At 44.6% G+C, this 27,493-nt stretch overlaps 1 protein-coding gene across 1 annotated transcript; it reads left to right on the top strand.

Moving 5' to 3' along the window:
• The first annotated feature begins 8,839 nt into the window (after nucleotides 1-8,839).
• Nucleotides 8,840-11,150, top strand: LOC129340925 (uncharacterized). The gene is made up of 4 exons (XM_054995821.1): nucleotides 8,840-9,326; nucleotides 9,436-9,510; nucleotides 9,753-9,839; nucleotides 10,465-11,150. Exons 1-4 carry the CDS (start codon nucleotides 8,840-8,842, stop codon nucleotides 10,920-10,922), a joined length of 1,107 nt encoding a protein of 368 aa, XP_054851796.1. The 3' UTR covers nucleotides 10,923-11,150.
• Nucleotides 11,151-27,493: the final 16,343 nt, after the last annotated feature.

Below are 27,493 nucleotides of genomic sequence, written 5' to 3'. Positions count from 1 at the left end.
CATACAGAGACAGAATACAGTATAATGATCCCCCACCTCTTTTTGTGAGGTTGGGAATGCTACCAAATTTAACTTTGTAACACGTTACCATTGCCATATGTAGATACAGATTAATTGCCGTGTATTTATGACAATCTTGTTTTATCCTGTCTTTTGTACCACAGAGAGAACACATAATAATGGCCCAAAATCTCAAGCACTTTTGCTGTTGGAACATAGTTGATTGGCTCATCCAGCTGGTATAATATGTTATACAATCCAAGTCTGAAGGAACTATAGGTAATTTGATTTGCTTTCATCTAAATTTCCCCCAAATATAATATTGTGATACTGATTTAATAAGGCCCTGGGGAGACAATTGTTGATGGGCTTTTAAGGCCCCCAAAGATTATTTAGACCTCTACAGTTACTGGAAGGGAAGGAAATCGTAACTCACTGTGCAATCCTAAGCAGCGTTACTCCTGTCTAAGCCATTGATTTCAGTGGGCTTAGACTGGAGTAACTCCACTTAGGATTGCACTGTTAGTATATGATACACACACTGTACATGCCTCCACTATGCATACCTGATCTTTAACAGGATATGTCTAAGAAATGGCTATGTGTCTGAGCAAAATATTCTTCTCTTTGGGGTCACTCAGTAACGTTAATTGGCAACAGGTCCAGGACCAAAAAAAGGAAGTATGTCTTGTTACTAACTGGTGGAACTGCTTGTAGTGTAATGACTAAGAAGTTGAGCTGTGACACATAAAATCTCTCGTTCAAATCATTCCCTTAATGCTGTACTCAGTAGGTTGCATTAGACAAACCATTCCTTCTCCATACCAGCATGCAATATAAGGACAACATCAGACTGAGGGCCAAGCTACACATGATGAATGACACTTGAACGGCAAGTGGATTGAGTGGAGGGCAAGTGAACAGGAAGAAATACACTTGCTGTTCAAGTGTCATTCGTCATGTGTAGCTTGGCCCTCACAGGGTCATTGTAAAGGTTATAAGACAGTAGTGTGTGGGAACTGCTTTGGGACTCTGAGGGTGCTATATAAATTCGAGAGCGTTGCTAACAGGGACCACTAGCTTAGGCAGCTTCATAAAAAGACTGGCCAGATTCATACAGGGAGAGGGTCTATCAGTGGCCAGAACTGCTACATGGAACCTCTGTGTTTGGAGGCAGTATACCTCTGGATGCCAGATGCTGGAGACAAAGAGGACATTATCTTGGTTGCAAACTTCTCAAGGCCTGCACTGGCTACTGATGCACACAGTGGTGGACTAGGTGGCCCGTTGAACTGATCTAGCAAGCCAGTTCTTAGGTTCTTTGGGGAATACACTTGATTTTTCCAAGATTTTGATTCAAAATAGCTTGGCTGGGAAAGTAGCACCACTGCTGAGATCAAGAGGGAGGATCTGCACTTGATCAGCATGACAGAGTCCAGAGTGACCAAACTGGCTGGAGATATTTTGGGATGAGTATGATCTTCCTGACAGAACAACTCACATCCCAAAGCCATTTGGAAGAGTTACAGATAATTATTAATTGGTAGCAATGAGATGAATCATGGAGACAAGCTGAGAAATGTAAACTGGTAAAAATAAAACTGCATACCGTGTTGCTAGGGTAGAATATAGGTGTGTAGATGGAAGAATAATCTGCTAACTCTACTGCAGACTACCAAGCACAGCATGCCAGGAACATTAGAGACCTGGCTGATGATGCAAGTGTGCACCAGGTTCTCCTCTGTGGTTCTCCTCTTTGGTCATGAGCTCATGCTGAATTATAAGCCATTGGTCCATCTGATTCAGTGTTGCCTCGTCTGGGTGACAGCAGCAGGTTTGCAGGCAGAGAGGGTCTCTGGAGGCAGTCCCCACACCTCTGTACTTACTGGGAATCCTGTCCATAGCTACTGGCCACAAAAGGTCCCCTGCTCCAAGACAGAGCCAAGATAATGGGCAAACACTAGGCAAACAGGTGCATCTCCAGGCTTGATGTTACTGCATGAATGCTGCAGGAAGACCACCTGCAAGGAGGGCCTGGGGGACTCTGAGTCTGCCATCAAGCTGACTCATCTAGGCAGGGCAAACTCTCCTAAGGGGAAGGAAACCAGAACAGGCAAGAAGGGCCAGCCACAGCAAAGGCCACACCAGACTAACAGCCAGGTTTCCCCTTTGCTCCTGTGGGCAGGGCAAATCGCAGAGGAAGCAGAAACTGGTGAGGGAGTGGGTGTAGCCAAAAGTGCCTGCTTCACAGAGGCCAGGGACTCAGGCCAAGGAAGAAATGCCCCATCTCCTCGTGTGTCTAGTTAGATGGAGGAGGAATCAGTGGGGAGAGACCAGGAGGAGTATCAGCAACCCAAACCCTTTTCTCTCTCAGGACTGAGGCCAGCCAAGGCCCCAAAGAGTGAGGCCCTGAAGGGTGTGCTACCCCCTGCCAACCCTGGCAAGACAGCAGAGGCTCAAAGAAGGGTTATTACCAGTGCCTGCTATCTGAGACCATTTAACTTAGAGATGGTAAGGACTGAACCTGAGGAGAGGCTGTGGCTCAGTAGTAGAACATCTGCTTTGCATACAGAGGGTTCCAGGTTCAATCCCTGACATCTCCAGTTTAAAAGGATCAGGTGGTAGATGACGTGAAAGGCTGTTCCCCGAGACCCTGGAGAGTTGCTGCCAGTCAGAGCAGACAATACTAGCCTTGACAGACCAATGATCCAATTCAGCATAAGGCAGCTTTATGTAATCTTCTGCAGGTAAAGCTTGTGCTCTACTATTGAGCCACAGCCCATGCCCTTTCTCAGCATGTGTGTTCATGAGATATACCTGGCTCCTGCTAAAAAGCCATCTGTCCTTCAATCCGAGGATTGCGATAGCATGTGAAGCCTCTTGTCCCTTCTGTACTGCCAGAGATGTGACTTTGCTTGTCTGCTGTCCAAAACAGTGATGTTTTCCCTTGTGCTTGTGAGTTCCCCACGGGGAACTCAAACTGACAGGTGCACAGGGCCCCTAGCCTGAAATAGTTTTATAGGCTTTTTGCACTATAGGGGTCTCCATGTGTACTGGTGGGTACACAAAGGTTTACACAACGGGGAAAATCCCATTCCTCTGGAACAGAAAAACAATGTGGGAGAGGAGGCATAAACCTGTTCTTCCTGCATGTCATGGCTGCAAAGCAAAGAACTTGCAAGCACATATCTACTGACCAGTTCTCATGGCAGACTTGTGCCCAGCCTGAGGTCTTTGTACTGTGCGCTTATGTCCTATTTTAACTGTTTTGATGTAAACATATGCTGCTTCCAGACTTTGCTGGGTAACTGGGGTGTGTTAGACTTCTTTGTGCTATATTTCAAAGTTGTATCTGTTGTGAAAGTACCCTAACCATTTTAAAGCTCCAATGAGTCCATGAGTCAACTAGTTATTGTGTCCCAGCCTTCTTTGTGTACAATGTGTGTTTTGTTCAATTATTTATTTACCCATTTACGGATGTTATCTGTAAAATCAACCCCCCCCACCCCGCATTAAGAGGGCGATGCTTGCAACAGAGCCAGCAAATGAGCCGTCTGCTCCCCTATCACAGTCTACTGTTTCTTGCATTTTCCTAGATAATGGGACCACAAAATGGTATGCTTAAGGTTAATGAGCCAGAGGCTGTCATACAAGGCGCTCATCGTAAAAGCTCTTTGCCTTTTCTTTATTATATACATAGTTTGATCCTGGGAAGTAAAGAAAATATTGAAATTCCTTTTCTATCTGTAAGTGAATAAAAAAAGACTTGTAAATTTACAGTTGTATAGAGTAAGAAGGAACTGTTCTCCAATAAGTTTGGGATCTGCTGCCTGCAATGGCGTCGCAAAGACAGGGTTCACAAACAACCATGGCTGAATCCACATTACAGGTTTTTTCCCGCATTTTGCCCACCTTTCTTTCGTATTTCTGAGCACCATTCACACCACCGTCATAAAGTTCCGGTTTTCTCTCGCATTCCTCACGGTTTCCCCTTAACAGATTATTTGCGGGTTTTTCACGGGGGACATGAACGCCTCGAAGCGGATATTTCGCGCCTTTTTTTCAAACCTTCCTTACCTCCGTATCTCCGGACGATCCCTGCATTCCTATTGGCCAAGTCCGCTAACAAGCGCTCCATAAACGCCGATTTACCATCCACTGTCCAATTCCTCTGCAATCCAAAATCGTACGCTTCCGTAACTGTGATTATTTCACGTCTTAACTCATTATTAAAATAATTGTTTCGGTTGGTTTCTGTAAACTTTTTAAATTTTTTTTTTTGAAAATTAAATGTCATATCGAAATTTCACCATTATGTTCTATCGGAATAAAGATTTCAACGACAGCTACTGTGCCTTTTCGTGTTGTTCGGGGTGGGGAGGGGTGGGGTGTTTTCAAGTTTTTTTTGACTCGATAATTTGGTATAACGATAATATGATAAATAGAAAAAAAACAGAAAAAAATGGTTCCCCCTCAGACTGCGGCTTTCCTGCAATTTAACAACGCCTGTCCAGAAGAAAAATTTAACATTGCCATATCACGTGTGAGACACGTTGCAGTTTTGAGGCACCATGCTTTGAAAAAAATCACGGCCCTTACATGAATGCCCAGCCTAGATACAGTGAGCTCGCCTAATCCTTCTCTCAGCCTATCAATGGTTTGATGGTACACCGCGCTGCAGCAACATGCTCATTCTTCAAAAGTGCATTTGATGTTTGGAGACCTGTCCCTGTGGGGGCAAAAACATGAATCCAGCTCTGAAATAGTGTGTGTTTAATTGATGAAAACACAGCAAATTAGATTTGGGCATAATCCTGCAATCCTGCACATGGACAACAATGTGCAGAGTTACTCATGTTGGGCTCAATTGGGAGCCCAACACTAGTTTTCCATGATGCGCAGCTCCCATTATGATTGTGCTGTGGCTTGACTTAGCTATCATCCAAAGCTTGTTTGTATGTCTCAGCATGAGGACTCAACAGCAAGATAAGTGGAATAAAAGGTGTTTTTTTTTTAAAGATGAAGCTTTCCATCCAAACATAAAGCCCAGCTCATGGATTATATTGCCATGTGTTAACCTTTCCAAGTATGTTGATGTAATGCTAGTGACCATGCTCTGATTCCTGTAAACAAATGATCTGGAGCTTAAACTTTGTGATTGTGGTTTGTCTTTTCAGAGGTGCATTGAAAATTGGAAAAAGAAATATGAACTCAGGTTTAACATAACATGTCCTCTAAGAGCACCTCAATGATACCCCACCTCCTAAAAATGTCCAGGATAGTTGAATATATCAATGCTCAGCGTTCAACCCAATAATTGTATGGATTCACCGACATGTATGAATTGTGCAAACCCACATATGCACACCAATCATGAGATATGATCTTCTCTAAGCCTGTTTTGGGGGTGTTATTGGCTGTCCTCTGCAGCCCTCGAAAACAAGCTCATGTTAGGTCTGAGAGGCTAACCAGGGTCAGCAATTGTGCATCACTTTATGTAAGACCTCCAGCCAAGATCAGGATTGCAGAGGCGGGACATGATCAACCACCACCATTTACCCAGTGACATGCAAACTATGCCAGGGATCGCCATAAGAGGGCTATGAGTTGAGTTGACTCTCAATTGCCAGTGGCTATGCTTCAGGCGGCTTTACCGGTGAGGCGGAAACAGCAGAAAACATCCACTTGTTTCTAATTTTCCATTGACTAGTTGTGGAAAAATGGCCCCAACTCACAAACTCCTTCTTTCCGAATTAACAGATGAAAACTATAAACAATCCTCAAACAAACTAATGACAGTAAGATGTGCGGCTGTGAAATTAAAGGCATCCAAGGCACTGCTCAAATTAGGGTGAGTCAGATGGGGGGTGGGTCTCTGAGCCCAGATTGAACGTCATTGCCACTTGTCTATGGGGGCCCACTTCTTCCAGAGAGAAGTCTGACCAGGTGCTTCATATTTTTACATTAGGATCAATCTTTTTTTAAAAAAAATGATCTTCAAACAGCACAGCAACCTTTGCATGAAGAACATCCCGCTTGAAGGCCAGAATTGACACACTACGTGAGATGCTTATGTGATTCTTTCCCTACAGGGTTGTGTCATGCTGGCACATTCTGATTTAATGGATGTTTGAACCACATGTCCTGGGGGATGTGTCCTGTTTGTGGAGTGATGTGAACACCTGGGAAGGGGTCCACAAACAGCTGCTCATTTGTTTACATGACTGCCAACCCTTTTTTACTTGGATTTCGATTGTGGTTGCAAAATGAAGAGGTGACGGGCAAGAGGTGGTCCACATCCAAGAAATGAATTTTTATTTTTTTTAAAAACTGGTTAAATTCTCAACAATCTTTACAAATGAGCTATGGAAAATCAAAGGATTTATTTTCTCAACTTTTTTGAAATTTGAAAAAACCACCTTCGGAAAAGATTTTTATATTTGACTCTTTGAGGCATGCCCCGAGGCGGATGCACGCTCATGCTGCCGCTCCCGACGTTCCATGGCCGTCATTCGTCTTCCAAGCCTGCTAAGACGACCCTCAGTGCGTGAAACCCTCTCCTGAAGGCTGTTTACTGTGTGTGAAAGGGGGGAAAAAAATTATGAGCTCCAAGGGATTCTCTGCCAGTGGTGGATCCACATGTTATGCACTTACTTGAGGATCCCAGTCTCTCTTCCATCCCCTCCATTGCCACCAAAATATCATCCACTGTTTTCCTTGGGGCTCGGGCTGGAGGGGTTTCCTGCCTGCTGGTGGACGGAACCTCCCCAGCGGGTTGTCGTTGGCTTGTTGTTTCACCTGTTGAAAAAAAGGGGGGAAATAATTGTCCTCTATATGAGAAATACAGACGGTTTGCTGCAGAGATGGGTGCCCTTTTCGCATATGGTCCCACAAAGATTCTCTGATGTTAAGTTAAAATTTTAAAAATACTTGTTATTGCCAAAAGACTGATGGTTGCCACTTTTTCGTGTCCTTCTTTCCAATGATGGCAAGGTCTATCTCCAATACTCAATGGCAGAAATAGGCCTTCCTCTTCCTCAATTCCCCCCCCCACAAGGTTACTGAATACGGGCCCCCATGGTTGCAAAATCTACTGGCGTTCTCTGTATGTCGATTAATGGGATGAGGGGAGATTTCATGGGGGCATGCATGGCGCTCCTCAGGAGTTGTCCGCTGGACAATGAAGGACTACCTGCTCTCGCTTGCTCACTATTGGGACTTGAAAGGAGAGGGACAAAGAATCACTCACGACTCACCGGAGGGAGAGTACCCCGAGTCTTGCACGGTATCCTCGGCCACTGCTTGCTCCTCTGATCCTGCGGGCTGCACATGAGAGGGCCCAGGCTCTCCCTCCTCTGCACGGGCACCGGTCTCTCGGCCACGCATGAGTGCTGTTTGGAAAAGGAAAAAATATTTCGCTGTTTTGCCCCTCTGGAGATGATCCTTACATTTTACACACAATTTCTCCATTCTAATCGATTAGATGCGTTTTCAAGAGGAGAGGGACGATGGCTTTTTACATTTAAAGTATATCTTCTGTTTGGGTGCATGGCACAGGTGGCAAAACTATATTATTTTGATAACGTTTTATCGAGTCATTAATTCTTTGTGGCCATAACGTTCAGTCGGACCATAGAAGTGTTTCCCAGACATTAATAAGAGTAATTCACCGTTAGCCAATGTCTCAGTGCTTTCAGATTGGGATTTTTTAACAAAAAATAAAAAATTTTAAAAACTAAAGCAACAGCTTACCTGCATGTCGCCTGGCTTGCCAGCTGGGTTTCCCGGCGAGATCCCAGAGGCGCATCATCGAGGCAAAATAAGGGGGCTTCCCACTTTGGCGAGGGATGCCCTGCCATGCCTCCAGTGCTCCGTAAAATGCCGCCTTAACCCTCTTGAATTTTGAGCGGCACTGCTCCGGGCTCCTGCTGAACCCGCGATCACACATCTGCCTTGAAAGTCGATGAAAAATCAGCTTGGTGGGCAGATGTGTGCTCTTCATCACACGCTCCGCTTTACCGGAGCGTGCGACCAGGTCCAGCAGGGTCTCCACCTCTTCATCTCGCCAGAAAACTCCTTTGGCTTTGGAGGCCATCCTATCAAAAAACCGGGATACCGAAAATGTGATCGGCAAGGGATGAGCACGCTCTGTTAACTGCCCAGGAAATTGAACAGCAAAATCGTCTGTGATTGGACAAATTCAAACTTTGTGTCCAATGGCTGTTAAGGTTTTGTTAGTGGCGGGAAACTAATTTTCCTCCCGGTATTTTTTCCTCGTTCTTGATAAAACGTTCAATTCCTAAACGTAAACATATTGACCACGCTTTTAATGGCTCGACTCTATTTAACATGCCTAAATTGTGTCACATAGTGACGGAGAAAGGGGCTGGGTGAAAGCTTGAATCAATTTGATGTTGGTTAACCCGGGATGGGGCATTAACACTCCGATTCGCCTCTTGGACGCATAACTTCACTTTCTTGTACACCTGAAAATCAGACCCATCATTGTCCTTCCACCTGTGCCCCGTGTCAATCAATCGCCTGGAGAACATTAAAACATCGATGTTATGGTTCAATATTTTTTTGCTATAACGAAATTTTGATATTTAAAAAAATTACTTGAGAACGGTTTGCAAGTTGTGCGCATGCCACTTACCACTCCAAACCTCCGGCGGGATTTATTTGCGCGCTGCCATTTGAATTTGGTCCGGACGCAGAACGCAGAGGACTTTCAGGACTTGCTTCCAGTTGTGTTTACCCACGAAGCGTGGAAAAAGGCAGAGACAATTCTTTTCAAAGGTCGGTAGAGGAAATTTTCAACTCATTTCACTGTTGAGAGATGGCAGGCGTCGTTCACTGTGTTCCTCGCTCTGCAACATGGAGGGAACGCGAGGTGCTAGACCTGCTATCTTTCTGGGGGGAGGAGAAAATCCAAGAAGCCCTTCGAAGTTCCCACAGAAACTTGGATAACTTTGAAAAGATTGCAAGACAGATGGTCTCCCGAGGGCATCGTAGGACAGCTGTTGAGTGCCGCAATAAAACGAAGTCCATGAGACTGGAGTACAAGCGTGTGATTGCACATAATGCAACCTCCGGAAATGCTCCCATGACATGCCCATATTTCCGAGAGCTGGACAGTATTCTCAGAGGGGACGCAAGTGTGAGACCAAAACGGATTGCGAGAAGCATAAGCATTGATTTCTGCCGCCCACAGAATGACGGTACAGCAATGGTGATGGAAGGATCTGAGGAGCTCTTTACTCATGAGTATGTCACCATAGATCTCGCCCAAGTGAGGAGCTCCTCACCTGCGCCCATGGGAGAGCGTGAGTCAATTTATGAACTTTAAATTTTCATATCTACATAATGAGCTCTCTTTCCTTCTCTCAAAGGAAGCCTTTTAAACAGCCCTAATTTGTTTTTTTTTCTTTACAGAGAACAACTCGTCATCATCTACAGACACTACGGTGGAAGACCTTGACCGTACTATTGATGGCCTTGAGGACAAGGGTGAGCATAGATTGTCATTAATTCCAAGCCTACTTGACGCGCAAGTATTTGCGCTTGCAACAATCAAGCCTTAGTTAACATGGCAATGTAAAAAAAATATTTTGTGTATTTCGACTGGATCTTAGGATGAAGGCTTTCCAATGTGCAGCACCCTATGCAAGCTTTTACATATGCAAATTCATGTTGCACAAGTAGGATTTGTTTTGCACGACAACTCACATGAACCTTCCCCCCCCCCCCAGAAAACGACGACGCACGTGCCAACATGGAGGAGGATGCTGACAGTGACTCCGATCTCCCATTGCACCTTCGCAACAGAGGCGGTGCAGGTACGTGATTTGAATATCTTTGATTTTCGAAACAACTTGTAGAATAAATAGGAAATAGACTGGCATCAATTTCCTCTCCCTCTGATTGAAGAGGGAGTTGCCCCCCCTCTTTCTTAAAATTGGCGCCTTGATTTATGGGAATATCCGACTTTTTTTTCCAGGACAGAAGGAATGGATGTTTGTTCCGGATCAGGGCATGCGTTCTGATTCCATTACTTCAAAGCCCCGTGGTGTCCTTTCAGGGAAATTTTTTAAAATTTTTTTTTCAAAATGCACACAGATGGAGTGAAAGTCATGTTTCCAATGCCTCAAAATTTATGACCAAATTGCAGAATGCCTCTAATTTTGATTTCCAATCAATTTTGCAAACTCATGTTACACTTTATGCCCCGTTGAGAGTGGCATGAAAATAGATTTTGCAAGCGTGGACACACCATTCTAGTGCCAAGTAATCACCATTGCAGCATAAATGTTGTAAATAACAAGAGGTGCACAACAAGCTGTCAAGCGACTGGCAGTAGAATTTGTGGTTCTAACCTTTCCCCCCCCAAAGCATTCATGCGTTGCATGGACCAACCAGTTTTTAAATTGAGTGGATCACCTTTTCTTTCCTCTTGGCATGCAGGAAGAAGCAACACTTGCCTTGCAGAGCTTTCTCCCGGGACAAGGCTAAGCAACATAAAGAACAGGAAGCGCAGGAACGCAGCACTTTATGGTGTTGCGGATCAGATGATGAGCCGCTCCAGGGAGGAACATGAAGCGCACCTTGCTCAATGGCACGTTGACCGTGAACTTATGTGTGGTTGGAAGGCAGAGGAAAAGAACATTCAAAAAGAATTTTTGGAGGAGACGAGGAAGGAAAGGGAAAATTTCTCCCAAGCATGGAAACAGAATTTTGAGGTTATGAGTGATGCAGTTAAAACACTAAGAGCACTTGGAGAAATGCTTGCCCAGCAGCGACAACAGAATGCTGTTCACACTAATGATGTCCAGAGTGCTCCATCCAACACACCAGTTGTTTCCAAGTCTGCTTCTGCCCGGCGCTCATGTGTTGGAAAAGCAAGGGACAGGCTGACACTGTGATTACAAACCGTAAATCTGGGTTTATCAAAATGCTTGATCCAATTGTGCAGAGAACCAGTTCTACATAAATCGCTTGTTATTCCACGTTAGTTCCTTGACCATACTGTGATTCTCCGTCTAGTCTTTTCATGTTAAATCACCAGTTTCAATTACCACATTACAATTGTTTTTTGTGACAACCACTTTTGAATGATGTTTGCAACATCACATGTATAAGCAGAATTCATATTTTTTTAAGCTGTCATAATTTTCGCACATCTGCTGAAAAAATGCTATGCCAGAGACCTTGTAAACGATCTCTTTTGGAATAAACCTGTTCTCGTTAACAATGAATTTATTTGATTTGCACGTGTCATCTCAATGTTGCAATGACATTACAAATGTGAAAATTTTGATTTGAGTCAAATTTCAATTGGTGTTTCAAATCATGCCCGAACGCGTAATTCTTATTTTTCCCAATCACAATTTAATAATTTCTATGACTTTTTTTTTCAATCGGATGTCTGTTGTTCCCAGGAAATCATTGAAAAAATATTAAAAATAAGGGAATACATCCACAAATCAACAGCAATCGTGAGTTGATGAACATGCACACTAACAAACAATTCTGCTCACCATTATTTGAGATCTCAGAGTTGATAACTGTGCCAATCACATGTCCTCCCCATGCTATCCACCCCCTTAGCTTAGGACTGTGTGGAATAACGGGTGATGCAGAGCAACTGTACTCCCAAGATTACTGGCTGCATCTTCAAACAAAAGATGCAGCCCACGGGAGGACCCAAAACACAAGTCCTTTGTCTGGACTCAGACGCACCAATTTTTTCTTATGGTTTTTCATAAATGTAGGCTTTGGGTGATGAGCGGTGATAGACGGGCTCATAATAAATTCCCATCACAGACCTCCAGACCCTTGGGCAGCGGTGCCTGTAGTCCGTGACTTGCATGGCTGCTTTTGGACATGGACCCCTACCACGAAATTCATGCTTAAAAAAACCATCAGAGCTTTGCAATGGTTGTGGAAATGGTTGTTGTGGGTTTTCCGGGCTGTATTGCCGTGGTCTTGGCATTGTACAATGCCAAGACCACGGCAATACAGCCCGGAAAACCCACAACAACCATCGTTCTCCGGCCGTGAAAGCCTTTGACAATGGTTGTGGAAATGTCAGACTATTTCCCACTTGATATTGACTGCTGCCCTTCTCGAAATGACGACCCTTTAGCAAAGTGTCAAGGTATGAAAAGTCAAAGGAATCATTGTTGTGCTGGGGTGGTGTAGTACAAATTAGAAACTGAAACTGAAAATAAAAGAAAACAATTCCCTCAGGTTCATCTCTATGAGGTGTCGATGTTTTTTTTTTTTCCTGAATCAGCGAAGTCCAGTTTCCTCACCACACCAGCACACCATGCTCTGAATCTTTGTAAAAAAAAGGAACACTGTGTCTTACATAAGGCACCCATTCGATAAAACATGCTTGATGATGGGTTCCTTTAAAGACTGGAGAAGCGGTATTTTATCTTGTGGGAAAAATTTTTTTTTATTAACATCACGGTAGTGTAAAACAAAATAATGCACACTAACAGCAATTGGAGGTATGTTATCTAGACAATCAATGCCCAACCACCACATGACAGTAATCCTTTTCCAATGCAGGGTCCTTCAGATCTAGTGCAATACATTGGTGCCATGCATGAATTTTGCAAGTGCATCACGCACCATCTTTCCCTCTTCCAAATGGTGGCGGGCGGTGGTGCTCTGTGGCTCCTCGAGCTGAGATAATAGAATGGGCGCCGGACTAGATCCTCTTCCAATTATTGGGTGCCCTTTGGTTTCACAAAGATTGTGCAGCACCACACACGCTGTCACAATGGTCACCACGTTTTGTTCCCTGACCTGCAGTCTGTGACCCAGGGACCTCCATCTGGCCTTCAGCCGGCCGAAACTACATTCGACCACGTTCCTTGCCCGTGATAACCTGCTATCAAAGCGACGGTGGACTGTGGTTGTGGCTGAACGACCATAAGGCTTCATTAGCCACTTCCGCATTGGGTAGGCACCGTCCGCAATTACCACTGGCGGAATGCGTACCCCATCCACCACAATGCATGGGTTCCCTGGTACCAGTGTTCCTGAGTCCATTGCTGCGCAGAATGCGGAGTGGGCAAACACGAAGGCATCGTGGTTTTTCCCACTCCAGCCCACCTCCGCATCCACAAATCTGCCCTTGTGATCCACTGTGCCCTGCAGTAAAATCGAAGAAAAATTCTTTCTGTTGCCATACTGGTCAGGACGACCACCTGGAGCACAGATCGGGATGTGTGTGCCGTCGATGGCACCCACACAATGTGGAAAGCCAAGCCTTGAAAAGCCATCCATTATCTGTTGAGGAGAAAAAAGGGGAGATTATTAGATAACAGGTTTTCAATTTATCAGCACAATTGTCATTTACACAACCTCCACATGCACCAACTGGTCATCCCTTTGGAAAACACTTGAAATGATGTCAATTCAACTCACAACAGAAGGTTTTGTTACTGTAAGCACCATTTAATGCTTTGTGTTATTGATTGTATTGTATTTCAATGGAAGGCCTGTGAGCTGCCTAATGCTGTTGAGAAATAGGGTGAAAATATCTTAAGCAGCAGGTAAATCTGTTTCTGTTCCTGATGCTTCCTTTTTTTTTGTTAGGTCCAGGAAAAATAGTTAAATGCATTTAATGGAGGCACATTGTGTGGAAAATGAGCAACCGAAAATTTTCATTTCACGTGGGCAAATTGCATCCCATTGCACCTCTATTAAAGGGATAGCACATTTTTTTCTTGAAGTAGATGTCGACCTTGTGCATAACATCCCTTGGCAACATATGCGCAGAACGCCCCCCCCCCCCCCGCATTTTTTTAACTACCAGAAAAAAAAATTGTGAACCCCCTGGACTCAAATTATTCTGCACCAAACATTGCAACAGACAGCTGAGGGTTCATTCACATGTATCCTAAACTTTTACTCGCAGGGCAAAAAGCAAATAAAAGTCCACACTGACATGACACACAGAACCAATGACGAATGCATTGAAAGAGGCTTCTCCCATAAGCATGGCAACCTGCATGAACAGATTCTCTAGCAAAGCATTATTGTGTTTGACAGAACAATGCAGTGTTATAACGATTTTATGCTTCATCTTTGTTAAACATACCTCGCCGATAGCACCTCCGAAGGTTACGGTCTTTGAAAGGAGCTCCATCTCTACCGCGAGGCAGAACTCCACTACTGCCGATGCAACGGTGGATTTCCCAATACCGAAGAGATCACTAGCCACCTGGTAGCTGGTCCCACTTGCTAGCCACCAAATTGCCACTGCGACTCTTCGCTCGACTGATATTGGCCTACGAAGGCACGTTGTTTGTCGCTGAAGCCTCGGTCGTAGAGCCTCAACAAGTTCTAGAAAAGTTGTTTTGGACATCCTAAACCGACGCATCCATCTACGGTCGTCCCAGTACACAAGAACAATGTTTTCCCACCAGTCTGTGCTGCGTGGGTACACCCAGTGCTCCCTCGGCTCTTCTATCTCTGCCAGCAGAAACCAACGATGCATGCGCTTGCGCCTCCACCTTCTGAAACGTGCCAAGGAATAGGTATTATCGGCAGTAGAAAACAGGATTCTGGCAGCGACACGACGCCTCTGAATATAGTATCGCCTGTAGGCGAGCATCATCTGTGCAGTGCACTGCATCATGATCCAAATCACATTAGCCATCAGAGAAATGATAGGATCCATGACTCTCGAAACACCCACTGCCACCAACAACTCCAAAACCAACCAGCCACAAACACCCACAAAATGAATAGTCGCACAAGCACCCATTTTTATAGGCATTTTAAAAACCCCGCCAGAAAACGCGAGCCAATCGTAATGAGAGCGAGCACGTGGTATATCGCTTCAATTATCTTCCCCTTTATGGTTAAATCGAAATTACGGAAAACTTCCCCTTTAAAAATTTTTTTTAAATAAGGGCGGGAACTGATCCGCCCGGTGGAATGCTTTGGCTAATAGTTTAGATGGAATTCTTTATATGGCTGAATCGAAATAACGGAAATCTGGACAGGAAAAAAAAAGGGGGCGGGGAATAACGGATCCACCCACTTAAACGGCTCTTCCGGAGGTAATGTGAACGGTGGATGGCACAAGATAAACGCATTTCTGGACTGAATGTGAACGGGGAGGAGAAAGTTGCGGATGAGAAACACACGGATGTTTTCCGTTTAAAAAGCGGAACATTGGTGAGTGTGGATTCAACCCATGTCAGATTTCCCACCTATCCCGATTTATCCTAGTGTATGTCCTTTTGTAAACTGCTGTCCCTGATTTTGCCTTTGGGGATGCCTTATTATGCAATCCAGTCTGAGTTGCTGGAAGCATTATTTTTTGGAATTTAATTCCCTCCCCCACAGTCTCTCTGAGGATGGAACTGATGTATATCTACTCTTTAATGAACATGCATGCAAGTGCCTGTACAGGAGCATTAAAGCACCATGCACTGTACAACCTGCCATCTCATATAGTACAACATTGCTAGCTTTTCAACAAGTAGAAGACATACTACTGATGGATAAATGAATACTGACTCTAGACGGTGGGGGGAAAGCTTCTTTGCTGTGTGTCATAGGGAAGGGAGCTGTGGCAGTGATACTTGGTATTAAGATTGGGGTGTCATAAATGTGTTCCTATTTCTGTTTCTGAAATTTGAGGGGTATGCCATATGGCTATTTCCATATGCCCCAAAGGACCTTGAATTTGTATTTTGTCAAGAGCAAACTGCCATATTCCTCTGTTCTGAAATGCAGGGAAATTTCCAAAGCAGGTGGTAATATGGATCTGCTATAGAATGGATAAAGGGGGGCAGGGGATCAGGATTCCCAGGGCATCTGTTTGACCTTTGAAACATCTGTGATAGTTCTATCAATCCTAGCCAGAGTTCTGTTGGGGTTTGGTTTCTTTTTTTGGACATACAGTACCTGAAGAAATTAAAAGCCTGATTGTTGTTAATCTTATGTCACTAGAACAAAAATAGAGACAAGGCTTTGTGTATCTCTATTTCAGCGATGCCTTGAAGTAGAATGAGGTATCGTTACAGTCAGGAGCCACAGAGGTCTTGACTGCAAACCTTCCGAGAGCTAGGGTGGAGCTTGCTCTCTCAGCCTCTATCTCTGCAGTCTTGCTGCAACGATCTTTGCTGCTCTCTTATTAAGCCTACCTCTTCTCACTGTGATTGCTACCCTTTCCTGCCTCCCTACCCTACCACCCTTTGGCAGCATAGTAGTACAGCATGGAGCAGGCAGATAAGCAGCTTTCTTCAGCAAGCTACCCCAGTGGTGCATAGAAGAAGGTACCAGTTTCTTGCTACCAGTGTTTCTGGTTTGATCACCTCCTCCCAGGGTTTTGCAGGGGTAAAACAGCAGAGGTCTTCGTCTCAGTGTGAAAGCAACTAAGGCAGAAACATTGCTGAAAATAAGCAGGCTTGTGTCTGGACGGCCAGCTGCCTGGAACATTTAATTGCATGGGATAAAATGGTAGGATATACATGCAATAGATAATACTAATTGTTCCAAGGTATTTTACTATCAGTCTAGCCCTGATAATAATTATCAGTGCTAAGATGCATCTTTTTCTTTAAGTGCTGGATGAAAGATAGAAGCCATTCAGTTCAAAAATCCAGCTGCAATAGCACACAGACTGTCAAGCACAACGTACTAGAGTCTCAAAGTCACCCCCTTGCCCTATACTCTTCAGTCATTAATGCCGCCCAGATCCACCAATCCAATTTGATGCTTCCTTGTTTCTTTTAGTCAGCCTGTACAGAGCATGCAGCTCAATTTTTCACAGGGGGAAGCTGAAATAATGTATGAAGAGTGCTTTGAACATATGCAGAGATATTTATTTCCCAGTTACTATGTCATTGACCTAGATCTTTTGGCTATGTGATCTGCAATATTAACATGACTTTTTTCTCATTGAGAAAGGAAACATTTTATCTGCTAAATATAACTACAACACAACCTAATTCCATTCAACTAGCTTCAGGGACTTCCAGATTATATGCCCCATCAGAAAAGTGCACCTAACTGAAGTCTGCTGAGAGAGATTCAACCGCCTGAGAAATTTCATTATTACTCTTGCAATTATTTGACCGCCCATAAAATTCCTGCAGATGTTTAATCAGAGCAGCACTTATCCAATTCACTTCAAATTTCACTTTAGGAAAAAACATGATGGCACTTTCTGGTTTAGTGTGTGCACACGCGCATGTGTAAATGCATGCATCATGTGTATGTACAGGAAGCCCAGACTGATGGCAGATACTCCAGAGCATGCTCACATAGCTATATGAGCACACCTGTCCTTGTCATTCATTCAGTATATTTAATTTTCCATGGGTAAAATCGGAAGAAGCGAGCAATCTCATAAACTGGTTATGAGAATGAATGAGGTCAGAACTTGAACACACGCATGAAGCTGTCTTGTACTGAATTAGACCATTGGTCCATCAGACTGGCAGCAGCTATCCAAGGTCTCAGGCAGAGGTCTTTCACATCATGTACTACCTGATCCTTTCAAACCTGGCAAATGAACCTGGGAGCTTCTGCATGCCCAGCAGGTTCTCTACCCGTGAGCCATGGCTGTGCCCTGGTTCCATTGTGTACATTTCATTTTGTAATACTGAACATGTTAGTTGAAAATAATCCCCCCTAAAGTTTATGAAGATTGAACTTGACATGAATATTCCCCCATTTTGTTTTTTTCTGGGTAGAAACCAGAAAATTTTGGTAGGGTAGTCCTGAAAACCACTTTGATTGTGAAAATATTCACTTTTTTGTATAACAACAACAACAACATTTGATTCATACACTGCCTTTCACGACAACTTAATGCCCCTCAGAGTGGTTTACACAGTGTGTTATTATTATCCTTACAACCATCACCCTGGGAAGTGGGTGGAGCTGAGAGAGCTCTGAAAGAGCTGTGACTGACCCAAGGTCACCCAGCTGGCTTCAACTGGAGGCGTGGGGAATCAAACCTGGTTCTCCAGATTAGAGTCCTGCCGCTCTTAACCACTACACCAAACCTGCTCTCATTATCATCATAATCTTTATTACCATCCTGTGTCCCCTGGTTGCTGCTGTGTCAGCACTACTTTTTCTATGAGGGACCCAACAAAACCAAGGTTCATACAATAAACAGAATGGATTCACAACTGAATGTAGCCAGTCAGATTTAACCCTGTGGTGACGTTGCCAGTGGCAAGTGGTGCAATTGAAAGTAATGGGAATTGGCAAGGTCAATGTAAATGAACAAGACCACAGTTTCACAAGCAATGCCAACAAATGACAGAAAAGAAGTGCTTTTTTTTTTACTCTGTCAAAAATGTTTATGGAAAATGCTGAAAGCTTTTGGCTCAGCCAAATAACAAGCATGTTAAAACTGAGACCATTGAGTTTCTGTGATACTTGAAATGCTTAACACAAGAGATACAAGCAGTGTTTCAAAATCACAGAGGCCCCAAATGCACCACTTTTATGCACCACAGCTTTGCTTTCTTCTGTCCTGATGCCAATTAACATGATCAAATATTTATAACTCCTCTAACTATACACAGAAAGTTTGGCTCCACTATCTAGTATCCTGTGCCAAGAGATTAAAATACAAATAATTCAAAAGCGACAGTCCCGGAAAGCTGAATTTTTTAATAATGTTGTTGAAACAAAACACTGGAATATCTTTAGGGATCACATTGTGACATGTAGGGGTCATTTCATAGAAAAAGAGCTGGAGGAACTCATTAGCACAACTCATTAGCATATGCCATGCCCCTTGTCATCACTGGAAGTGTGTCATTAGCATAACTGTTTTGCATACGCCATACCCCCTGACATCACCTATCCTGGCTGTTTTGGACCCAATCCTGGCCATTCAGGGCCGAAATTGGGCCCAAAAATTACAAAAAGGGGCTGAAAATGGCCAAAAAGGGGCCCAAAATAGTCAGGATCAAGCCGCTGCTGAGTGGGAGAGTGATCCATCACCTGACAGAGGCCCAATCTGGGCCATTTCAGCCCCAATCCAGGCTGAAACAGGCCCAAAATTGCCAAGGGTCAGGTGGGAGGGGCCACCTGACATGTGATGTGACCTCTATGGGGAACTGCTGGAACTGCATTCCTGTACGTTCCCCCTCGAAATGAGCCCTGGTGACATGGAAGTTAGTACAGTGACTATTAGAGTGGGGCCCCAGGGGCCAAAGCAGAGGTACAGGGGGTTGGGAGCAGCAGGGTACTCACCTCCCATGCTTTCCGTCATGCCAGAAAAAGACATAAGTTTTCAGGTTGATGGAGGAGCCATGGGGTGCACTGAAGCTCAGTTGAGTAATAATTGCCTCCAGACAGGTGATTTTTACTGAACTGGACTTCAGCACACCTTGCAATATCTCCATCACCGGTGTAACAGGGGAGCAAGATGGCATGTGCACACACTTCTCTCCCCCCCTTTCCCTCCTGCCAGCCAAGTGATCAGGGCTGGAGGTGTCATGTAGGGGTGGCGGTTTCTCTACCCTGGGTGGGGGGGATGGCAAACCTAGTGACTATCAAGATAAAACATTTGGTGCTATCAGTATCAAAAACTCAAAGATAGTTATGAGATTGAATTAATCTCTCATTCTCCTTGTCTCTCATTTCCTTCAATAATTATGAGTCATCCTCAAATTTTAGCATTTAGGATAATGCTAGTTAGTTTCATGTTTGTATCAACGAGCAGACAAACAAAAGCCATCCTGATTGTAGTTCCACAACAATTTTTACGGGAGTAAATGGTCTATTCTTTATCACTAAGCAAGCATTCTAATGCAAAGCCTGAGTTCTCTGCAGGGATGTATGAAATCTTCCCATTCATTTCTGCAAATATTTCTACTTTCTGAAAAACTGACATTGCACTTTCGGCATACTTATCTGCAAAGACAAAGGTGGCATTTTTGCAGCAATCTGTTCATTGCAGTTCCCAACTGGCTGTGCATCGTGTGTGTGTGTGTGTGCATGTCCACAAAAACTATTTACAAACCTGTTGCTTGTTTGGGACATATTACTTTGACTGCAAAAATGAAAAAATTTGCTTCAGGAATGTGAAAACATGAATGTTCATAGCTCTAACACTACCCTGTTCCATTCTTAGCTGCAATATGTTAAATAACACTATTTTCACAATGTAGAAAATCAGTAAGAAACAGGTACATTTTGGCAGGGACTTGCTGCAATTGTTCCAACAATTGTTCCTGTTTACAGGTGCATTTCTACTTTGGGGTCAATTTCTGCCTATGTCAAACCACTGTCACTGTTTCTGCTGTTTGGGGATGCTTTTTTTTAAAAAAGGAACTCTTAAGTTGTTCCAGTTACATTTCTTCAGGAGTCACCTTCTTTTGCAGTGTGTTAACAAGTGAAATTAATTTTATTTCGATATTTATACCCCACTTTTCTCCCCAATGGAGACCCAAAGCAGTTTTCATCGTCATTCTCCCCTCCTCCATTTTAGCCTCACAACTACCCTTTGAAGTCAGTTAGGCTGAGAGAGATTGATTGACCCAAAGTCACTCAGCAAGCTTCCATGGCAGAGTGGAGATTCAAACCTGAGTCTCCCAGACTTTCGTCTTGACACTTTTACCACTACTGATGCAGTCTCTGGGAGGGAAGTTGGCATGGTATAGCCTGACATCAGATCTCAGAAGCTAAGCAGGGTTAGTATTTGGATGGGCAACCATCAAGGAAGACTCTGTAGAGGAAGGCAATGACAAACCACTGCTGCTTCTCATTTGCCTTGAAAGACCCTTCCAGGAGTTGTAGGATTCCCCTGGTTGGAATGGGGGATTCCCACTAGACATGGGCACAAACCGCATTACTAACCAAAAAAAACCACGAACCGCCTGATTGTCTGTTCACGAACCAGTGGTTCGTGAGGGTCCATGGCCAACGAACCAGCGTTCGTTGGAAGCCCGGTTCGTTGCATTCGCCCGCAGTTCGTGAAGCCAGACAGTCAGGCACCATCAATCAATTCCCTTGGAAACGGAGCTGGGGGAATGCCTGAACTCTGTCTGCACTCCTTCTGTTGCCTTGGAAACCTGAATCAAAGCCCAGCTTACCTTGATTGGCAGGTCTTCCTTCCAACCATGGAGCTATAAATTGGTTACAATTGGTTACATGGGAGAAGACACCTGGGGAAGGGAGGGGGAAGGGGGGTGTTCTGTAGCCATGGGCACTCCAATCTCATCCCTGCAAATCCTGATAGGCAGTTCCGACAGCCAACCCCTTGTACACTGGGCCAACGTCAACTGGTGACTCTAATTGTATCGAATGGAAGTTTCCTGGGAGATTGGAGAGGGTATAACTCCAAGATCTCTATTGCAATCTTTACCAAACTTCAGTGCTGGCTGGAGGAGAACCTGCTAAACACTCCCTGGGAATATTGGCTCTCTAAGTCCAACAGGGGCTGTTCTGATGCCCACGAACCACAAACCTTGAACTGGTTCGTCAGCAGGAAATGTTCGTTGCGGTTCACTGGTTTGAGTTCGCCGTTGGCACTGAACCACAAACCGCTGGTTCGTTAAATTTTTTTGGTTCGTGCCCATGTCTAATTCCCACTCCTAGCCCCCTCTTACCTGGCTGGCAGGGCAGGGGGGGAGGTGTGAGGAATGGGAGCTCTGGAGTGCACTCCTGCATGCTCTGGAGACTTCATTGTTGTGTGGGAAACGACATTATTCCAAGTGTGACAATAAAGGGAAGGCCCCCGTGGGGGGTATTTTTGTTTAAAATCAGCTGATTTTAAGCAGAAATACTCCCCCCCACACACACACATGGGCCTTCCCTTCTTTTGCATGCACAGTAAGTTTCCCCTGAGCATGTCCCCCCTATGACCTCCCTGTTCTCTGGTTTGAACCCTGGGGGACCCGACAACCCTATGAGTCACCATAAGTCAGTTGCAACTTGAGACACATATGCATGTTCGATGTAATCTCTCAAATCAAATCTCTGAATAGTGTGTTGGAAGGGGCTACATTTTGTTAACACCCTCAAGTGTAGGTCAGTCTGCCATTTTACAACCTATGAGGCTTGTGTTTTAATTATTTAGGACAGATTGTAGGGAACTATGGGGTTTTTTTCCTAGTGTATCTTTAAGATGAAGACCAAGCTCTTGGCTTAACAGCATAGGACTAGCAATTGCATAGTAAATAAATACAGCCTAAACAGGCAGAAGGGAGCTTTCAGCACTGTGATTACAGGCCATGATACTTGCTGTGAGAACAGGGGGCTCTCCCAAATGTGTCCTTGTTTTCAGCTAAAAAATGTGGAGGTAATGCAGTTAGATAGTGCATAGATATCTAAAAAAACCTTACGCTTGAAGACTCCAGAGCAACCTTTTAGCCTGTAGTCTGGATCCCACTAAAATTTCCTTGGGTAAAAGGGGGGAGGCAGTCGTTGCCAGGCACCCACTTCTGGGATGAGACCTCACACTGGTAGGCTCTCCCTCTTTCCCCAGACCAGCAGGGGAAGGTTCAGGAATTTCCTTGCACTGCTGGAAATTCTAGGCAGGATCCACTTGTGTAGAGCCAACCAATGCAATCCGAAACAGAGCTGGCATACCACATAAGGAATCTGCAAGGCAGACCCCAAATAACTTGAGCAAATAAGCCATTCTGCTTGTTACAGTTTAGAATAACAAGTGGGTGTTACTGATTAATGGCATCATAAATAGAAAATCAGATTCCTTTTTGAGAGCAGCAGACTTTTGGAAGCAATGTTGGCCTTTGCAAAACATATTCTCTCTTCCTTTGAGCCATCTAAAAATCAGGGAAGGAAGATGTCCAACTATTTGAGATTGGAGGGATTGACTGACTTGTAATCTGACTTCCTGGATACCTCCTTTGAATACACTTAGTTGGAGATTGATCCTTGCCCAGCGGTTGGGATTGTGTCTCCTCTGTTGTAAATCCATTGCTAGACAATTTAGCCTGCTATTTTTCTTTCACAGCTGTAATGATGTATCTGTTTTCCATTCCTTCAAGCTGATGAAATTCTGAATGCACAAGCCGTCTTGTTTTCGTAAGAGTTCTTCCTGGGGCAAAGCAGCCACAATGGATGATATAGCAGTAATTTGGATCAGATCATAGTTAAGTTCAGCTTCTACTAGATTGCATTGCATAGGGCTTGGATTCTATTTACTTTAATAAAAGGAGCTTAGTAGACCTTCCTCCCTCCCCGCCCTTTTAGGGTTGCTAGTAGGGGTGTACGCTTTAGGTTTCTGATTTGGGTAAAATACTCGAATGAGACCCGATCAGTAAAGATTCGGGAATTCCGAATCGGGGTGAGCATGCATCCTGAATCAAAGCTTTTATGGTTGCTAGTAGGGGTGTGCGCTTCAGGTTTCCAATTTGGGTAAAAAACCCAAATGGGACCTGGGAAGCTTTGGGAAGTTTCAGGAAGCTTTGGGGGCCAAGTTAAAAGGGCCCTTTCCCAGCCTCTTGAAAGTGGCAGGTCCCTTTAAACTTCAGTTGGTAGGCAGGGGGATTCCCCCACCTGACAGCTAATGTTTAAAGGGCCCCTTTCCTGCCACTTGCAAGTAGCAGGGCCCTTTAAACATCCCAGCTGCAGCAGCCATTTGAGGAGCAGAAAGGGCCAGAGGAGGCAGTTCCGGCCTTCTCCGCCACCCTGTGAGCACGTGCAGCGGTGGAGGAGCCAGAAAAGGCCTTCCCCGCCACCCTGAGGTGCCACACACCACTGGATCTGGCGTTTCCAGCTTCCCTGAGAGCTACTGCAGGCCTAGAGGAGGCTGTGCAGTGGCAGTGGCAGCGGCAGTGGCAGCTCCAGCCCTCCCTGCAGCCCTGTGGGCCCAGAGAAGGCAGAGGAGGAGGAGGTGGATCTGGCCTTTCCCGTCCAGCCAGGTAAGTGGGTTGGAGGGGATAGGAGTGCTAATTGGGGGTGAGGGATGGGAGTGGATGGGGGTGGATGGGGGTGCTGGGAGAAAGCTCACCCCCTGAATCACTTTGGAATGCTCCAAATCATTATGGAGCATTCCAAAGTGATTCAAATACCCGAATCCAAAGCGGCTTGCTGGGTGGGGAAGGCCAGCGCCGCTGCCGCCACTACTGCCTCCTCCTCTGAGCCTGCAGGGCTGCAGGGAGGCTTGCTGCTTTGGGTTTGGGGTATTTCCGAATGTTTTTCCTGCTTCGGGTATTTTTGGGGTGCACACCTCTCATTGCTAGACTTTGGGTGGTGGCTTGAGATCTCCCAGAATTACAACTGACAGGTATCAGATCTCTTGAAGAAAATAGCTGCTTTGGAGGGTGGACTCTATGGCATTATATACTCTGCTGAGGCCCCACCCACCCCCAAAGTCCACTCTTGCCACTCGCCACCTCCTAAATCTCCAGGAATTTCCCAACCCAGAGCTGGTAACCCTACCCTTTTAAAAATTGACTTTCTCCTGTTGTATGGTTTCTCATAGCATAGGTAGCTGCTAGAGATCCCATTCCCCCAGTGGGGGTGGGGATCCCCCAACCTCCACCCTCTGCAACCTCTCACTGGTCAAGTGAGAGGTTGCAGAGGGAGAAAAACTATGGGAAACAGGCCTGGGAAGCGAAAAACCTCCAGGGCAAGAGCACAATTGGCACTCTCCTGGCAGGGTGGCGATAACGTCACTTTGCAGGTGTGCTTTGCTCCTGGTGCCAATGCAATGATGTCAGTTCCAGGAGTGACATCATCGCACAGGCAACGGGCATGCTCCTGCACTTCACAGGGGCTAATTTTTGCCCCCAATGGCAAACTGGCCCTGTGCAAATCATGGGAGCATGCCCACCACTGTCCCAATGACATAACTCTTGAAAGTGATGTCATCACATTGGTGTCAGGAGCCATGGTAATTACTGGTCCCCCACCACACTGGGAGGGTTTAGGAATCTGGTAACCCTAGTAGCCACACACACAACACAGCTTTTTTGTGGTGAGGCCTTGATTATAGAGATACCTAGCTGGGTCCAAGTGAGTTAAGTTTCTGGTGCAAGTTGAAATATGTACTAATTTACCCTTACTTTCTGCTGAGTCAGTTTTGATTTAAAAATATGATGTTAATATATGATAATTTAAATAATGTTAAATAATGAAAGGTCTCAACCCATTAGAGAAAGGGTTTAAGCCCTTTTCTGCTTAAAATAATCCCTCCCTCCAAAGTATTATTCTTTATGTAAGGCCACCATTGGGATTTCATTGCACACATTTTCATGTATCCTGCAATGCCCTTAATTTTCTCAGGATTGGGGACCTTGGTTTTATAACCAGAATGAATTACTGCTTGGATATCCCATTTTACAGCCAGGCAGTGTAATGCCAGCTGCTCCCAGAGGAAAATGGAAGACTTTATTCATTTGCTTTAACCCAGACGTTAAACGTTAGCCTTGCAAAAATGTTAGCATTAAATTCCTTATGCTGGAGAAAAGAAGCTCAGGCGCATTTAAAAAGAAAGCTCAAAGCATCATATATTACATATATAGTTGTGAATGAAAAAGTAGCTTCCAAATTTTACTGCCAATTACTGTTTAAAATAAAGACACATAGATATTTTAATCTTATCTATTACGCACAGGGTATTGTATATGTACGTGTAGGGAATTGGTCCGCTTAGTAAGAAGAACTTAAGTCAGGAAGGATAATGGCAGTGAAAAACCTTTTCTCTAGTAAGATAGAGAGGTGCTGTATTCTTGGCATTGTGCTGGTTGCCTGCCACATCTGCAGCCCACATTTCCTCTAGTGAGAGAGAGAGAGAGACTCGCTTGTCTAGTTCCAGCCCTAAGTTGTCATTTGAACCCGAGTCTTTTGGCACTGATTTGATGGGGGATTTGTCCAGAAACAGGGAGCAATAAACTGGGGATATGAAATTGCTTTACATGCTTTGTACCTATCAAACAGCATGTATTGGTGATGCCGCATAAGGCATGCTGTTTTATGGTTCACTTTTCACCTAACTGGAGTACGTAAAACTGCCTAATTGGTCCAGGGAGTGCGAGTGCCTCTCTCCCCCCTGCCAGCTTTCCTGCGAGAAAATGAGCGCCAGGACTAACGGACTTCTACTTGACAAAGGGGGAGGAGAGAGGAAGATATAACTAGCCCACTGACCCTTACCCTGGTAATCCTGGCAGTTGCTTCGTAGTGTGCTCTGAAGGTGGTAATCTCTTAATAAAGACCTTTAACTCATCCAGCCCGGCCTGATGAAGTGAAGTAGTCTAGGAGAATCCCCTGGCAGGGCCTGACGATGTTCAGCGCATGGGAAAAGACAGTGGGGCAAAAATTTAAAAAATCAAGGGTTCTCTTCTCACAAGGAGCAGCAATCAAAAGAGGGATTTGAGGGTTGAAAAAGTAGGGATGAGAAATTTGATATCATCCCTATCATTGATATAGTCGTATGGTGTGTCATTTCAAGGACTCTCAAAATGCCATAGAGATCAGCGCTGTGTGTGTTGTGATCCCAGAGGATCAGTTCTCTCAAGCAAAAGCATTTTTCCCTAGAATCTCTAATATTTTCCCAACACAAATCATTTTCCATCAAGGTTTACTTTGCCCTCTTCAAAATCCCTCGGTCCTTTGTAGATGGCTCTTGAATCCGCTGGACTTACCCCAGGGATAAATTTAGTCCCTCTGATCCATTCTCTTCACAGCCAACTTTCAATTCAGGCACCCTGAAAGGTGCTCATCTGGGTAATTTGCTTTGCACCCAGTATAGCAGTTTATCCACTTCCTAGAAAATGATTTGAATTGACTCTGGTTTCCCTAAACAAGCCCAATTCCCCCACAAATCTCCCCAGCTTTAAAAGATGCTTGAAATTGTTACAGCATTACCCTCCTCACTATTTCTTAGAGTTGAGCTGGCTGTACAATAACACATGGAGAGCATCAAAGGAAATAAGCTCATTTGTCAATTGGTAGCTTACGCAGGAGGGAAAAAAAGAAGCAGCACCCTTTATCTGTGTGGGTGTTCTTGGCCATTTAAGAGTTAGGACAGTGTCTAAAAAATTAATAAAATACTTCCTGCAGAATGGAGGCTTGGGAATCATTCGGCCCAAATCACTACCCTGAGGAGTCTTGGCAGAAGGAAACAGTGGAAAATTTCAGCCTGACATTTAGGAGACTGCAGAAAGTATTTAGAGTGTATTTACAAGTAGTGTGTGTGTGTGTGTGTGTTTTAATTGGCCTTTTCCGTGTTCTAACACAAAACTAGTCAGATTCTACAAAGCATGCTGTCTTCCTCTCTGAGGAGGGGGCATCCTGAGCAAACTATGCTATGATTCTGTGTACTCTTGGATGACTCAGTTTGCTGGAATAAGACATTTGCAAGGGAGTGTGGCAGGGGGAAAATGTGTTTAACCTTTGCAAATTATTTTAGGATTCTTAAGCTTGCCAGACACAGCATGAGCTGCTGCCTTAGGCTGGATGGAACTACATATTATAAAGCCAGCACCTTTTAAAGCCTCCATTCCTGATTTTTCCCCTCTTT

This window comes from Eublepharis macularius, chromosome 13, assembly GCF_028583425.1.
Source record: "Eublepharis macularius isolate TG4126 chromosome 13, MPM_Emac_v1.0, whole genome shotgun sequence".
NCBI lineage: Eukaryota > Metazoa > Chordata > Lepidosauria > Squamata > Eublepharidae > Eublepharis > Eublepharis macularius.
The sequence above is the reverse complement of the archived record's forward strand: the minus strand, read 5'-3'. Positions and strand labels throughout refer to the sequence as shown.

Coding starts and splice junctions, on each gene's coding strand:
- LOC129340925 (XM_054995821.1), top strand. CDS start 8,840: ATGGCAGGCGTCGTTCACTGTGTTCCTCGCTCTGCAACATGGAGGGAA. Junction 9,511..9,752: donor TGATGGCCTTGAGGACAAGG/GTGAGCATAGAT, acceptor CCCCCCCCCCAG/AAAACGACGACGCACGTGCC. Junction 9,840..10,464: donor TCGCAACAGAGGCGGTGCAG/GTACGTGATTTG, acceptor CTTGGCATGCAG/GAAGAAGCAACACTTGCCTT.